The following is a 16,408-nucleotide window of genomic DNA, read 5'->3' on the forward strand; positions in this document are numbered from 1 at the left end:
CGCCTGGGGCCGTTCCTGCCCCATCGCACAGCCCCGGCTGTAGGAAGCTCCGGGTTTTCCTCGCTCGGAGCCCGCTCCCCACGCAGAGCCGGGAGCAAACAAGAAACCAAATCCTCCTCCCTGGTGGAGAAAGAAGCTCCGGGCTGGCAGGAGCTGGCGGGGAAGGGAGCGGCGCATTTCCCCAGCTGCGCGTTGAGCCGGGGAGGGCGAAGCAAAGCAAATTTGTGTGTTTAAAGACTGGGGAATAATTAATTCCTTATTTATTGTCGGCATTCGGCGCTCGCTGGGCTCCTTTCGGAGGGGATACCGGTGCGTGTGTCACGATGGCTTTCTCCCAGGTGCAGTGTCTGGACGACAGCCACGTCAACTGGAGGTCCAGCGAGTCCAAGCCCGAGTTCTTCTACAGCGAGGAGCAACGCCTGGCCCTGGAGGCGCTGGCCTCCCGCGGCCCCGATGCCTTCTACGAGGTCCTGAAGAAGGAGAACATCAGGGACTTCCTCTCCGAGCTGGAGCTGAAGAAGATCCTGGATACATTGGAGACGTACGACCCTGGCTCCGAGTACATCCCACGCCACGGCAGCAGCGCCGGGGAGAGCGAAGGCGACCACAACAGCCAAGGGGACGAGCAGGAGGTGGCCCCTTCCCTGGAGTACTGGCCCCAGAGGTCTGACCGCTCCATCCCCCAGCTGGACCTGGGCTGGCCCGAGACCATCGCCTACCGCGGAGTCACCCGCGCCACCGTCTACATGCAGCCACCCATCGAGGGGCAAGCGCACATCAAGGAGGTGGTGCGGAAGATGATCTGCCAGGCTCAGAAGGTGAGCTGTGCCGCGGGGATGGGGTGGGATTTGCCACCGCGCTGTTCTGGTGATCCTAAAATCCTGCAGGAATTCTGCCCCAAGCCAAAGCATCGGGGTCAAGCGTTCGGGGTTTGTCAAAGCATCGGGGTTTGTCTGTTCAGTGTAACCAATATTTGGGGATTGGATTTTGCTGAAGACGGTGTTAGCCTGGTCCAATGCCCCTTGGGTGTGTTGGACTCTTCATACAACCCTTCCTATGATCCATATGGCATCAGTGTTAATCCCGGGGTCCCTACCAGGCTGTGGGGAAAACCACTGGGGAGAAAAATGGGTTGAGCTGCTCCCCAGCTGCGAGCCCACGGACCTGGGCACCCCACGATCGTTATCCCAGAGCCGTGTGCGACTGCGTGTGGCAACACGCAGGAACCGGAGGAGCCAAACTCAGCCCTTGGGGCAAAGCAGCCAAAGCCACTGGTCTGGCCCTGATGTGGGTCAAGCTTGGCCTGAGATTGCTGAGGTCCTCCACATCCTGGCTTTAACTGGCAAACAATGAGCTGATGTGCAGGACAAGGCTGAGGAGATGCCGAGGGGATTTCGGTTGAGATTTGCCCTCCTTATAACACCAAACCACGGAGCAGGGAATCGGGGCAGATGAGTGATGGGGTCAGGCTGTTGCCATGGGCAGGAGGACCAGGGAAGAAGGGAGATGATGGCCTATGCTGAAGGCCAGTGGTTGTTGGTATTTTCCAGTGACCCAGTCCCAGCTGGAAAGTGCAGGAGGGGTTGGTACCTGCTGGTTTTGTGGTGCTGCTGATTGAAGCCCTTTTCGCTCTGCGTGTCCACTCCCTTGAGCAATCCAGCTCCAAGGGAAGAGCACCCCAACACTGGGGATGCTCCAGCAGGAAGACAGGGAGACTGTGCCCGGTTGGGTCCATCTGGCTCTGGAAATCTGGGCTGGGACTTGCAGACCCTGGCAGTAGAGAGGGAAGCCTGGTGGTATGCAGCCATCAGAGCTCCTCCAGGACAGGGCTCTGAGCAAAAAAAACCCCAAAACCTGATCTCCCAAGGTGTCCGAGTCACCAGCTCACAGGGACGGCTGATGCTGGGGATCAGGGCTGCCTTGTTGTGAACAGGAGACATCTCTGGCCACCATCATTTTGTAAAAGTTGAGGTGGCCCATCCTTACCAGAGCTTTGCAGTGAGGGCAAAGGGAAGGGAGGGCTGAAGTCCCGTGGAATGGAGGATGGGGAGAAATACTGGCTCATCTTCGGGTCTTTCTGTCTGCATCTCAGCCAGGCTTTGTCGACTCACCGCTTCCCGCCTGCCCCCACATAAACAGCATCTCCTGAGTCACCCCAGCACCCTCCTCCTGCTCAGCTGAGTCAGGCAGCTGCCAGGCCCTGCTGCCTGCACCCTCCCCAGCTGCCCTGGAGCCTCTCCAAGCCGCAGGGACGTGGCTGCGGTCGATGCTTGTCACCGGTCCCTTAATGCCCCATGAGCAGGGCTGGGCGCTGCTTCTCATCCCAGGTTGCCTATGGGATGAGATGTGGTGGCACCACTGGTGACATGCAGGAGCCTGTGGCACCCCAGGAAACGTGGAGATGGGGTCTGGGGATGGCAGGAGTTATGGGGTGTGACAAGTGGGGCTCTTCAAGAGGTCTCCTACCCCATATATGAGGACTGCAGTTAGTGCAGCCCAGGTGACCACTGGTGTGGGTGCTCCTGAGCGTGGGGACACTGGGCTCGATCACCCTCCTCTACACCCAGAGATTTCGGCCGAGGCTTTGGGTCTTCACGGCAGCTCGGAGGTGAAAGGATTTGGCTGAGGAAGCCGAGAGTGAACAGAGGGATAGTCCTGTTGCCACCCAGTCAGATGTCACGCAGGCTTGGACAAGCCCTGTCCTTGGGTCACCCTGCGGAGATCCCTGCTGAATTGTCTCATCCCACTGGGTAATGGCAGAGAGCAAGCTCGGGAGAGCTCCAGTATTGCATCCAGAAGACGACCCTTGCTCCTGCTGCTGTCAGATACTCGGTCTGAAATTATCTCACACACCAAACACGGCCACGTGGGTTGCTGTCCTGTGGCCAGGAGAGCAAGGTTCAGCTGACAGATGGCCTGGCCGAGAGTGGTTCAGAGCCTATGTGAGCGCTGCTGAGGCTGGGCAGGTTCATGGCAGCGCAGAGCTGGGGCCAGAAAGCCAAGAGCTGAGATGTGAGACTCCTTGGATGGTGCAGAGGAACCTCCTTGGTGCAGAGGAAACTCCTTGGTGTGGAGAAGCCTCCCTTGGTGCAGAAGAGCCCATTTACTTGCAGGAACAAGGCCAAACGCTGCTAAATTCAGAGCCTTGCTCTGCAGAGAGGAAAACCCAGGTGAGCTGCAGCAGAGGATGCAAATGATCGCCTCCTCTTCCTGGGAATAAATGAGAGAGGAGAGAGGCAGGATCCTGTGGCCACGTCGCTGCTCTCCCAGCAAGTCCCCACCTTTGTGGCTGATGAACGGAGGTGGTCAGGGACTCGGTGCACCACCAGGTCCAGCCATGGCATGGCCATCTCTCCCTCAGTGCAGATTCCCTGGGGCTGCACAGCTCACAGAATGGGCAGGAATGAAGATCTCCCTCCTCTCCTCTTCTCCAGATTTCGGCTCTACCTGACCAGAAACCAGAGCAGGCTGAAAACACCGACCATGTCCAAAAGCCACCGGAGACAGCAGTGAGGGTGACCTCCTCTCTGCACTTGAGGTTCCAGGTTGGGATTGCGGTGCTATAATTACCTTGAGCAACTTCCAGAGAAGGTTGAGAGGCCTTATTAATTACTGTTTACAAAACCTTCTGCCGTTCCTGGATGAAAGGGTCAACGAGGGAGAGCAATTATTAATGTTACTTGTCCCACCTCTCCCCTCATCCCAACACGCTTCCTCTAATTGTGCCTTGGTGCCTGCCTAATTTATTAAATGCCCACGTGGTGTGCCCCAAAAGTCATTATCTGATGATTCAGAGTGAGCTAATAAAGAGCTGTCATTTCCTCTATAAAACATGATCCTGCAGTTTACGTACTCATCAAAGCCGGGCAGAAGGATCTCAACGTGGTTTGCTCAGCGTTCGAGGGGATGCGATGCTCGCCTGCGTGTTGGGACCTGGCACCCACACATCTGCTGCACCCAATGGATCCTGGCAGCTCCTGGGACCCTGGGAAGAACAGCATCACCCTCTGGGAGCACCTGGCTGTATTTTGGGGCTGGTCTTCACCGTCCAGATGAATGATAAATGGATGGCAAAGCTTCCTGGAGGCAAAGGGGCTTTGGGAAGAGGTGAGGCTCTTCTGCTGCTGGGGACATCCTCAACACTGAGTAGAGGTGATGGGGACAAGGATGCCAAGCTCACTCCCCGAGCAGGACAGCATAGTTTGCTCCAGACACTCCCATTCCCTGGGGATGGGAAGTAAATAGCACATGGGATTTCGCTTCTCCACAGCAGGCAGACCTCCATTCTTCGCAGGTTAAACCTGGGTTTGGCATGGACCCAGCCGGTCCCAGCCCAGCTTCAAGCATTCAGCCCAGCAGCAGATTTCATCCCTGCAGACCCTGGACAGTCACCACAGGGTGACAGGAGCTCTTCCAGCCCATTTCGTGCCAGGGCAGCGCGTTGGCACACTGCTGTGAGCTGTTGGTGACAAACCCAGGCCAAGCCTGTCCTGCAGGCGAGACGCGGCGGGCAAGGAAGCCGAAGCACTGAGCAGGGACAGGATGCACCAGCCCAGCAGGAGGAATCGGGTTGAAAATGTGGGCAAGCCGGTGGCAGCCGGGCTGCCTGGGCTCTGCCTGCAGTGTGCTGCCTGCTCGCCATCCCCCATGGGGGACATCACCGTCCCATCTTCAGAGCCACAGCAGCAAGCCAAGGCCTTGGGAATGCTGTGACCACAGCAGGAAAATGCCCTTTTTCTCCCAAAATGAAGGCAAATGCTGTTCTCATCCCCATTTTATAAGCTCTCAGCTTCCTCCAGAGAAAATGCAACCACCACCGCAGGGAGCATCAGTGTCAGAGATGGGAGCAAAGCATCAGCCACCAAAGCCACCTCCTAGAGGCAGGGAGACGCCACCCCCTGCCCCTCACCCAGGACTCGTGGCAGACAACACAGTTTATCCTCAATTACTTGCAGTAAAAACGGAAAAGCCAAGCCCTGAGCTTTCGGAGCAGCTTTGAACTCGTCCCACTTTACATCGCTGGCGAGACGAGCGCTGGCCTTGCTGGGCAGCCCATGCAAAGCAGGCACCCCATCTTCTGCCTCGGTTTCTCCACCGGTACAACAAGGATGTGCAAAACGGATGAGCAGGCAGCATGAGGGAGTGAGGATTTATCCTTTCATGGCAAAGCCTGTTGAAAGGCTCTCAGGTCAGGAAAAATGGGAATTTGGTTAAAACTGAGTGGAAAATGAAAGACTCGTGTGTGATCAGAGGAGGTTGAGGCAGCCTCCCTCCTTGCCCCATCGCCTGCAGAAAAGGAAGAGCTGGCGGTGTCATAATGCATGATCCTCCTCTTAATTAGAGCTCTCCACCTCCTGTGGCACAAAAATAATTAAAAGGCAGCTTGGTGCTTTGAGAGCCCTGGACTGGACGTGCCTGGGTGTGTGAGCACCCAGCACCATCCCCATATCCCTTCCTTCCTGAGGGAGGAGCATCCTCAGGTCTCCCTGTGTCACTCCACGGTGTGCACACTCCCGTGCTGGTGTCCTCCCTGCTCAGCCATCTCCAAATACCCATCATCTCCAAACACCCATCATCTCCAGACACCCACCACCTCCAAACACCCATCTCCCCCAACCCAGGGCGCCTTCCAGGCACAGCCACAGAGACGGGGACACTGATGGGTTTCTAAGAATGAGACACGAGTGCCCCAGTGACAAACCACATCCATGCACATGTCTCATACTGCACCGCTGCGGCTCACCGCTGTATCACGGGTGGTGCCATCGCCAGGAAGGCAAAATCCATGGGTGTGGAGCGACCTTTGGCACTTCAGCAGCCGTCCCAGCAAAATTCCAGCACGCTGGATGCCTCTTCCTATCGCACGTGGGATTTGCCCCAGCCCTGCCACACCAGCAAATGCCCTGGGTACAAAGGCAGCCCCGGCTTGGGAAGAACGGTGACACCGCTGTGTGACAAACCTCACTGACACTGCACAGCTCGGCTCCACTCCCTACACCCTGGGATGATGGAGGGATGCTGCACAGCACCCCGAGCACCCACAGGCTTCCACATGCCACCTGTCCCGGGGGAGATGACCTTGAAGCCAGCGCCATCGCTGCCGACAGCAGCCTGGACTTGGATCTGCAGCCTGGACTTGGATCTGCAGCCAGCAGCAGGGGTGGGAGCTGCAAACCCCTGGCTGATTTAAGCAACTTTGTCATCTCCCAGCCAGGCCTGTATTTTTCAAAGGTAGTAAAAGTCATTTCGGCTCCTGAATGCGCCTCAGGGGCATCCGGATACTTTCTACCAAGCTCAGAATCACTTTTAGCTGTTTTTTACACTGTTTCTCTCAGCACAAGCATGCACGATAACCCCAGAGACAGCAACCACCCCACGCTATGTGACCTCAGACAGACGGACACATCATTGCCACGGGTGTCCCCCTCTGGTGCTCCCTGTGATGGGGCCACGGGCAGTGCCGATAGCAAGGGGACACCAAAATTCTCAGCCAGGACTCTGAAATTTGGCAAGAAAGTGAGATTCACCCTCAGAAAGCAATTATTCACAAGTATATTGTGCTATGGGCCACTACAAACCTCCCATAGCAACAGCAGGGGAATGGGACTAGGGGCTCCTTGGGCTGGCCAGAGCCAGGGGTGCATCCTGGGGTCCCCCACACCAAACCCAACCTCTAGAGACGGAGCACATTGCTTTGGCTCTCTCAAAACCCAACCACGTCACCCAGACTTATCTCTCTGCTCCTCTCCAGATCATCGCGGTGGTCATGGACATGTTCACCGATGTCGACATCTTCAAGGACCTCCTGGACGCGGGCTTCAAGAGGAAAGTGGGAGTCTACATCATTTTGGATGAGACCAACGTGAAGCACTTCCTGCAGATGTGCGAGCGAGCCCAGATGCACGCCGGACACTTGAAGGTAAGGATGGTCCAAGGGGTCCGGGTGGGCTTCTCCAATGCTGAGAGATAACCAGAGCCCTGGGATGCTCCCTCCTGCCTTGGGGGGATCACAACCCCAAACTTTGGGCACTGTTAAATGAGTTTAAGCCAGTTTCCCGTAGCCAAAATCTGAAGGTGATGCCCAAATTCAGGAGCAGCAGGATGGAGGGGAACGGGTGAGGGATGGGGACATGGATTTTCCCCCAGCAAAGCTGGATGCAGAAAGTCTGGGGGGGCACAGGTGCCCAGCCAGAGCTGGTTTTGGGGCAGGGGGATGTCTGGGGAGCTGCGGTCCCACAAGAGCAGGCACGACCCAAGCAGGGCACCACAAAACCTGGGGCAAACCTATGTGCTTGGCTCCTCCTGGTGAATAAACCCTGGAGAGGGAAGTGCAAAAGGGGGATGCACTGCCAGGGCTGGATCCGTGCTCTCACCATGCCCCATGGGCAGCACCAGCAGCAGTGACCACCGGCCGGTTCCCTCGCTTTCAGGCTCTTCCACAACTCAGAGGATGGAATTAAAAAACTCGATTTTCCCCTTTTCCGGGGCCTCTGCCCCAGCACAGGGTCAGGAGTGAAGCAGGGAGGCACCCATGCTGCCCACAGCCCCGGCAGCTGCCACGGGTGCCCTCAGTGCTCTCACTCGAACCAGGGGACCGTGATACTGGCCCAAACTGGTAACATATCAGTGGGACCAATGTGCCCGCACACGCTGCGTTCACCCAGCCCCAGAGGCACCGACGGCTGAGCCTGACACTGGTGCACAAATCCTGTTTGAAATCACAGAATCACAGAACGTTAGGGATTGGAAGGGACCTCAAAAGATCATCTAGTCAAATCCCCCAAATGAATGAAATGAAGGAAGGTGAAGTGACACAGCAGCGCGGGGACTCGGTCCCCAGCTCAAAGTGCCCCAAATCCCTCACACATCCCTGTGTGTGCAAGGGATGCAAAGAAAATCACTTTGCACAGTGCTTATGCAAAGGTGGAGGAAGATGAAGGGGCAGAGGAGAGGATGAGGGGACAACTACCAGGCTCTTCACTGGGCACAGCACTCCCATAGGATGCAAGCACACCAAAACAGCCCAGATTCCCCTTCAAGGCTTCCGGACACCCCTCTCCCAGCTGTACTTCACCCCCCAGCTGGGAGTCGCTGGGCTTTGCCTGTTGCTTGGCAGAAAAACACTGTTTCTGCGCCTGACGTCACCCGGCCGCGCGCGCTGGCTGCCAAAAGGCTGACGGGGTAGGCCCGTGCCCGGGCAAGCTCGCCAAATTTGCTTAAGGTGAGGGCTGAGCAGGAACACGTAGGAGCCGCGACACCCTCGTGCCAGGTTGGAGCGGGACCGGGATGTGGGGGCACTCAGGGACCCCCACCCCGGAGAGCCGAAAGCATCAACCGGCCAAGCCTCAGCTCTGAACCCGCTGGCCCTGCTTAATTACGGCTCATGGCAATTAAAGCAGATTCAGCTGAGCTTTTTACCCGCACCCAAACTCCCTGGAGAGTCTGGTATCCTGCAGACTGCTGCTGCTCCGAGACCAGAAAAGCCGGAGCTGACGCACGCCGGTGTTTTAATGCATTAACGAGCCGGCGGCAGGACTGGAAAAGCAGGAGAACATCTGCAGAGCCCGGCAAACGTCTAGAAGCGAGGATTTGCCACATATCGCAGCCAATTCGCTGGCACGGGACGCGGCAGGGCAGGAGGCTGTGAGGAAACTAGGGCAGCGTCTGGGAGCTGCTTCGTTAGCCAGAGATGCTAACGAAGCGTACGGCGTTATCTCGGTGCCTTACGAGCCGGCTTGGGCAAGGCGGTCGGTTCGTTAAGCAAGGACGAGTGTTTGGGGAGTGATTCACCCATCGCGGGCTCGGCAGGCGGCCATCGCGCCGTGCGCTCGTCTTGAGAGAGATTAAATAAACAGATCTTACTTAACAGCAGCGATGCGCCGGGAGCAAGGAGGGAGGGAAAGGTAACCGGCACCTCGCTTTTGGGGAGCTTTGTTCCCCTGGGTGTTACCTAAGAAAAACCCACGGCTGTTTCTGTGCCTTTGTGCAAAAGTTTGGCTCTGAACGGGGGAGATCGACGCCCTGGGAGAGGCAGGCGAGCGCCCCGGGCTCTGCTGCTCTCTTGGTAACCACATGTGTAGGGACAACATGGGACACGGTGGGAATTGCCACCCAACCCATGTGTCAGCCAGCCCCCAGCACCCCCAGTGCTGCCCATCGCCGGACACTGGAGTGTTCAGCACCGGTTTCCCTCAGCCACACCAGGGAAAAAGGAGAATGATAGGAAAAAAAAATCAAATGCACCCAAAAACCCCCAAAATCCTAAATTTCTCCACTTGGCATTTAAAACTTCCCTGAAAACTCGGTAAGGAAAGCCTTGGCTTTTGTATCCCAGTAAAACCAGCTTCAGTTCACCATCCCTTCTGCCAGGCACATGGGAGCAGGGACCAGGGGTACCTGAGCTCAGCTCACACCCAGGCTTGGGCTTGGTCATGGTCCACAGGGAGAAAGGAGACCCAGGGAAGCAGATGAGGAAGGCTGGAGGTGGGGAGGATAAATATTTCTGGTGCTTTTGTTTTCCTCTTTTTAAAAATCCAACAAAAACAACCATGGAGGGCATGACCTGGTGACGCCCCGGTGCCTTTAGCAAAGGCATTACCAACAGCCCAGCAGGAACAGGAGGAATGCAGATGCTTTCACAAGAAAATACTTTCCCCCCACCCCATGGAGACCATTTGCAGTGGAAGATGCTATCAGCTCCGCTGCAAAAATGTGCTGGTGCCCTCCAGAAAAAAAGCACAGAGGCATGAGGCAGACTGAAGACACAAACCATATTCTCACAGCCGGGGCTGCCTCTCCATGCCCTGGCTCCCTCCTTGGGGGAACACCCCATTTCTCAGCCACCTCCACAGGGACTCGCTATGGGATGTGCCCTTTTGGGTCATATCCCCAGGTTTCATTTCTTGCAGGTGAAAAGGTGTTTTCCCACTGTTTGGGAGTTGTTTTGTTTCCATTTACCCTTAAAAACAAGGGTAGACAGCTTGCCCTGGGCAAGATATTTTATCTTTCCATCACCGTGGCTTCCTCTGAAAAGCGTTTCCCAATCCTCAGAGGGACTGTGGAGCATCTGCAGGGGATGGAAGGGTGAACGATGCTCTGGAGACCAACTCTTTGCTCTTGCTCACGCCTCTGCCTTTGCTTTGCAGAACCTGCGGGTCCGGAGCACGGGGGGAACGGAGTTTTTCACGCGTTCGGCCACCAAGTTCAAGGGGGCTTTGGCCCAGAAGTTCATGTTTGTGGACGGGGACCGGGCCATGTGTGGATCCTACAGGTAATCAGCACCGTCTCCTCTTGCCCACCCCATGCAGGCAGTGCTCAAAGGACCAAAGTGGACCCGCATGGTCCAAGTCCTGGTCCCTGCCCAGCCTGGCCCCGGGACCTTGTCCCAAAATTGCTCCTCTCTTAACCTGGGAGATAATTTTGCAAGGTCAGCCTGAGATTTGGAGTGGGACCAAGGGACTCTCACCACCCCATGGCCAGGTCTAGGACACCCCTTCTTCTCAGAGGTGGTGGGACACACCACGCACTTCTGCCAGTGGATGCAATGATGATAGCACACGGCAAACACAAGGCACCAAACCATAGCCAGTCCTGACTCTCCTGTTGATCTCAGGTTTTCCTGTTAAACATTTCCTACCCAAAGCGTTTTCCAATTGGCCCAAATGAAAGCTTGCTTTGATAGAATCAGATGAGTCCCAATAAGCTTTTCAGCTCTAAAAGACAAGTTTCATAAACATGGAACTGAAACATTTCCTACTTTCTGTTCACAATAAAAAAAACCACATCCATTTATAAATCTCCTTTCTTAACTAACCTAAACTGAGAAACAAAAACCAACCAACACTGAAGTGAAAAACTAACTGGCCAACAGCAAAACCCTTTTATTTTTACTTCAAGTTCCAGTATGCTCAAGACTTCAACCCTTCAATCCAATTTTGGCTGAGAGCTTTTCCCTCGATCTCATTATTATTAATGTTTACAGTGAGATCATGTCCCTACTAGCACCACCAATCCCCCGGGGAAAGCCAGGGCTGGGGAGAGGCATGTTATTTACAAGCAAGTGCTCAGAGAGTTTCCAATGCGTTTCTGTTCCAGCTTCACCTGGTCTGCGGCGAGGACGGACCGAAACGTCATCACCGTCCTCTCGGGCCAAGTGGTGGAGGCCTTTGACAAGCAGTTCCAGGAGCTCTACCTCATGTCCAAGGGGGTGAGCCTCAAGTCCATCTCCGTAGCTGAAGAGCCCGAACCCGAGCCCGTAACGCTGCCCTCCGTTGTGCCGGTGACCCCCGCCAATGCCGTGGTGAAGAAGCTGATAAACCCCAAATACGCCCTGGTGAAGGCCAAGAGCGCTGACCAGATCAGCAAGACTTCATCTGAGAACCAGGACAAGAACCAGACAAAGGTGGACAACAAAGGCAAAGCGCTGCCTGAGGGCCAGGCGGGCGACAGGCACGGCGACGTGGCAGACCTCTCCCTCCTCATCCACCCCGGCCTCCTGAACCTGGAGAAAGCCAACATGTTTGACTATCTGCCCACCTGGGTTGAGCCTGACCCCGAGCCCGGCAGCGAAGTCTTGGGGTACATCAACATCATCGACCCCAAGATAAAGAACGTGAAGCTGTCGCAGATGAACCGCATCAAAGTCTGCGACGTCTCCCAGGCCAGCGCCCAGCACCGGCAGATGCTGAAGAACAGGGAGATGGAGACCAAGAAAAACTCGGGCCAAGAGCCACCTCTGGTGTCTCCCTGCCAAAGACAGGCCCCGCAGATCCCTGTGGAGGCTCCTGCAGGCCCTGCCACCAGCCCCATCGAAGGCACCAGCTGGACAACGAAGCAAGCAGGAACGTTTGCCCCCTCGCCGTTGGGCCACCACTTGAAGCCACCAGAGGAGCCACTGGAGAACATCAAGCCCCCGGTTCCAAAGCCAAGGACCGTTCCTGTTGGCATCCTTGCGACCAAAGTCATTACACCCCGTGACAGCGGCGCTGCCCCAGAGGGTGACCCACAACCACCACCAGCCGACCACACGGGCACGAAGCAGGAAACGGAGGAGAAACCCAACGGAGCTTCAACGGAGACCTGCCACCTCCATCCAGACCGGCCAGCAGCAGGGCCGCAGGAGGACAAAGGGCCTCCCTGCTCCCGCAACGGGCTGGGAGAAGAGGAGGAGGAGGAAGAGGAGTACATCACTCTCAGTGACCAGGAGAGCTACTCCAGCAGCTCCGCTGACCACAGCTACCGCCGCTCCAACGCCTCCTCCGTCTCAGACGAGTACTTTGAGGTGAGGGATCGCTACGGGCCGCTCCGACGAACCAATTCGGACGTCACCCACAACGGGGAGATCATGCCCATGCAGAGGAAGCTCAGCGACCCTCACATCAGCCGTGGCACCTTCATCAGCCCCTTGGGGAGCCTCCCATCCCTGAAGCACGTCCGCATGGAGGACGTCACGAAGAGGAGGAGCAACGCCATGGAGATTCGGTGTGTGCTGCCCCGCACCATCCTGGATGGCAACAGCTCCTACCCCAGCACTGCCGCACAGGTAGGACCTTCGGCTATAACCTTCCCTGCTTTTCTCCACCCTACGAAGGTTGCAAACCTGGAGGTGACCCAGCCAGCTCAACCAAGGCATGGCGTCATCCCCAGCTTTGGTGTCACGGCCTAAATGCTGAGATCAGGCTCCCCACTGGGGAGAATAATGCCCTACACGCGGCGGTGGTAGGAGTCACCCAAGAGGTGCTCTTGGTCGGGAAGGTGGTGGCCATGCCACAGCTCTTGGTGTCTGGGAGTCCAATGGGAATGGTAAAGGGGAGGTTTTGGGTAATTAAAGGTTATCCCATCGCATCAGGCTGTGGGGCTCCGTCCCACAGCCCATCAGCAGTGGCATCGTGCCCAGTCAGGGACAGACATGCAGGCGTGTCCTTCTCAGGCTTGTTTTCTAGCTGCTTGCAAAGGTGATTAGCATCAGAGTAAAAGCACCGGACACATAATTAGGGAGAGCAAGACAGCGGAGAAACAGGGACGGCAACCTCTGTGGGCGAGCGCTGTGCAGTCAGCAGTTTCGTGGCTGATCCACGAGTGACACCAGACCTTGTCACCCCACGGTGACGGTGCTGCAAGGTCACGAGGTGCACTCCAGCACCCTGCTGCAGGAGCATCGCCCCATCCAGGCACGGGGATCACAGGGTCAATCCCTCATTTCCACCCAAACGCTGCAGCTTCTTGCACCACTACCAAGCATTTTGGTTACTCAAGGCTCCCCCAACCACTGTTTTCTAGGCATTCGAACCCCCAGGGCTAAATCATCAGCCAAAAATCACTGAAACAACCTGGAGTTACCCCAGCTGAGCATCTAAGCTGTGTTTATAGAGAATTAAATTTTCTAGTCCAAAGTCCACTCACTTCTCCCTTCCCAACCAGTGACACAGAGCTCAGAGCAGGGTTTTACTCCTCGCACATCAAACATCCCCTTGTGCCCTGTGGAAATGCACAGGGTGAGGAGCACCAACGTCCTCTGTGGCCCAGGTCCCGGGTGCCACCTTGCTCAGAGCAGCCAGGTACAGTGGTGTTTCTGCAATAACTGGTTCTGGCCCTTTGATGAAAGGTGGATAATTAACACACACCAGCAGGGTTAGGAAAGCCAGCTCTCAGCTGATGGAAATGTACAGAGCGTAGTTCCTCCCTTGAGTAAATACAATAAACCAAAGCAGTCCTTGATTAACTCTCCAGAAACCTCCAATCCAACAAGAGTCACCATCGACCTCCAGGAAATGTTTTTATTCTGGGTCCACATTTTTAAAGTGCTGACCTGAAAACGTGTTTTCCATCACATTGAAAACCCAGCACCCAAGTTGTCCCTGGAGCATTGCCTTCTCTGAATATGCTCAGCCCTGTTCATAGTTGCAGCCCAGTGAATGGAGGACGGCAGCAGTGGCTGATGCACAGCAGGCACAAGGAGAGCACCAGGGACACTCAGGTCCTCTCCTGTCCCTCTCCCTCCTGCAGAGCCCCCAGGTCTGTACAGGGCAGAGGTTTCCAGACAAGCCCCCCTCCCATTCATCAATACCCGTCCTACCAGCTCCGCATCCTTACCTGGGTACAGGACCCTGCTGATCATCCCTGGCATGATGATCACAAACAAGGGCAGCATCTTCAGGTAGCTGGCCAGAATGGAGCCGGCCTTGGCGTGACTCAGGTTCCTGGCAGAGAGCGACCGCTGGACGATGACCTGCGGGAGAGCCGGCCTGGGTGGTTGAGCAGCCACCAACACCTCCTGGTCCACATCAGCCTCCTCCTCGCCAAACTGCATCCCAAGCATCCCCAAACGCTGGAGCCATTGGGCATTGGGCCCAAATGCAGCATACCCAACCCATGGGCTGGGTTGCTTTCCAGACCAGTAACGGGTTGGTGTTAGGCCATAGCACCACAAAAGCCCAGTGCAACCACAGCAGCGTGTCCTCCTACCAGTACCAACCATTCACCACCATCAACCTCTCCCCTCTTGCCCTTTCTGTTCAATCTCCTCCCCAAGGAGTGCCCACAATAAAAGGGACACAGAGTTCAGCCTTTTCCTACCTTCACCTCCCACACTGCTCAAACCATCATACCTCAAAGCTCTGGCCAAGCCTTGTCCATCCATGATACATTCCTGGGTCTTAGAGGCAATCTCTCTTAAATAGGCAATCTCTCTTAAACAGGCAATATCCATAGCAAACACTGACTTCAAAAGAGCCCAGACTGTACCCAGAGGCTTACAGAGCCTCAGCATGCAGGGTTTTGGCTGCTCATGCCATGGTGGGCAGGAAGGACCAGGTACTGGTTCCTGGGGTGGGATGCTCAGGGAAGCTGTGGCTTAACTTTTGCCCAAGAGCCAGAGCATGGGCTCAGTCACCATGTGCACCACATCACGTACATGATGGGAGCTCCTTTCGGAAGGAGAAGAGCTAAATCACCCTTACTCCTCCTTACCTGAAGACATCTCAGCCTTAGCACTGATGTTAAGCAATATAGTTCAATCAGACCAGCATGACTTAATCCAATCTGCTTTGCTGTAGCTGGGCAAAGCAGGAGGGGTCTGCACGAGGCCCAGAGAGGCCATTGGGATATTCAGACTAAGTGACTGAACACCGAGACGATGCCATGAGCACGGTGGAGATGCAGTGGTGGTGGCATGGCAGGGGTCAGGGCAGAGGCAGAGCAGGTCCTTGTGGCCACCCCTGCAGCCTCCCAGCCCCAGCAGGTCCTGCCATCAGCATCTGCCCTCCTTAGATGCAATCTCACCCGGCTGTGTCTGCACGGGGAGCAATCACCTCCAGATTGCGGCGCAGACACGCCCAAAGAGGAAGATAAATATCTGGTGACCACAGCCATGTGTTAAGGCCTTACCCAGTCCAGAATTAAGATTAGTGGTGCTCAGAGCCGACCCAAACCGGCTAATCAGAGCCGCCCCCGCAGCGGTGATGCAGCTCACTGTTGCCTCCTGATCTCATCTCCTTTCCATCCTTTCATCTCATCTTGGTAGCCACCTCATCCCGCAGGTTGGGTCTGGATGACTGGATGTTCTTTGGGCCAGAAATCAGCACTTAGATGATTAAGATGAGTGTTGAGGCTGCAGGTGGGGAGAAGGTGTTGAGATGCCGCTGGCATCCTTGGTCCTGGAACTCCAGGCAGCTATGTCTTGGCTCGGGACAGCCTCAGGGAAGCAGCTGCCGAGATGCTGCGATGAGCAGGACAGTGCATTGCCAGAGTGAGAAATCAGAGGAGCAGCAATGATTAAGTCTTGAGGCAGTTTTGAGCTGCCACCGGTCTCAAAAGAATTTGGGCAAGGGGGTACACCAAGTGGCAGAGGGATTTGTCCATGAGGACCAAGTCCATGGCACGGACACGTGAAGGGGTGTCCATGCAGGGCAATAGCATCCTCCTAGCAGCAGCAGCTCACCTCTTTTTCTGCTCTTTAACAAACAGGGGACACACATCTACCGCTACCGACCCAGGAATCCGGCAGGCAGAGAACCAGGCAAGGAGGTCTCCTGCTCCCCGACGCACGAGAAAACCCCCGCGGCCACCAAATACAGAGAGGACGGAGCCGAGCCCAAAAAGACCATTGCAGGCACCCAGCCCTACTGGCAGAGCAAAGCCTTCAACCCCAGCAAGCCCACGCAGCCCGGCCACCTCTCACCAAGCAACCCCAGAGCATCAGGCAAACGCTTAACCTCCCTGCCCGAAAGCCAGAAGCCAACCGAGGAGTTGAGGACGCCCCTCGGCATCCCGCTCTCCAAACTGTCTCAGTCCAAGCACCTCAAGAACAGGGTTGCGGGAGCCCCGGGTGCTTCTATGGACCCCAAAAAGAAGCCCCCCGAGCCTGCCAACCAGAAGGACCACTGATGCAGGTGGACTTGGAGGACAAGAG

General features: G+C 56.1%; 2 protein-coding genes across 2 annotated transcripts in view; one reads left to right on the forward strand and one right to left on the reverse strand.

Moving 5' to 3' along the window:
• Positions 1-16,408, reverse strand: part of SLC5A10 (solute carrier family 5 (sodium/sugar cotransporter), member 10) — a 35,938-nt gene that overhangs the window by 6,607 nt on the left and 12,923 nt on the right. The window contains 1 exon segment of the mRNA XM_010183611.1: positions 14,092-14,227. Coding sequence (XP_010181913.1) covers positions 14,092-14,227 — 136 coding nt within the window.
• Positions 324-16,383, forward strand: FAM83G (family with sequence similarity 83, member G). The gene is made up of 5 exons (XM_010183610.1): positions 324-818; positions 6,752-6,919; positions 10,146-10,270; positions 11,095-12,541; positions 15,964-16,383. Exons 1-5 carry the CDS (start codon positions 324-326, stop codon positions 16,381-16,383), a joined length of 2,655 nt encoding a protein of 884 aa, XP_010181912.1.

Source organism: Mesitornis unicolor, unplaced genomic scaffold (assembly GCF_000695765.1).
Source record: "Mesitornis unicolor isolate BGI_N332 unplaced genomic scaffold, ASM69576v1 scaffold7754, whole genome shotgun sequence".
Classification (NCBI taxonomy): domain Eukaryota; kingdom Metazoa; phylum Chordata; class Aves; order Mesitornithiformes; family Mesitornithidae; genus Mesitornis; species Mesitornis unicolor.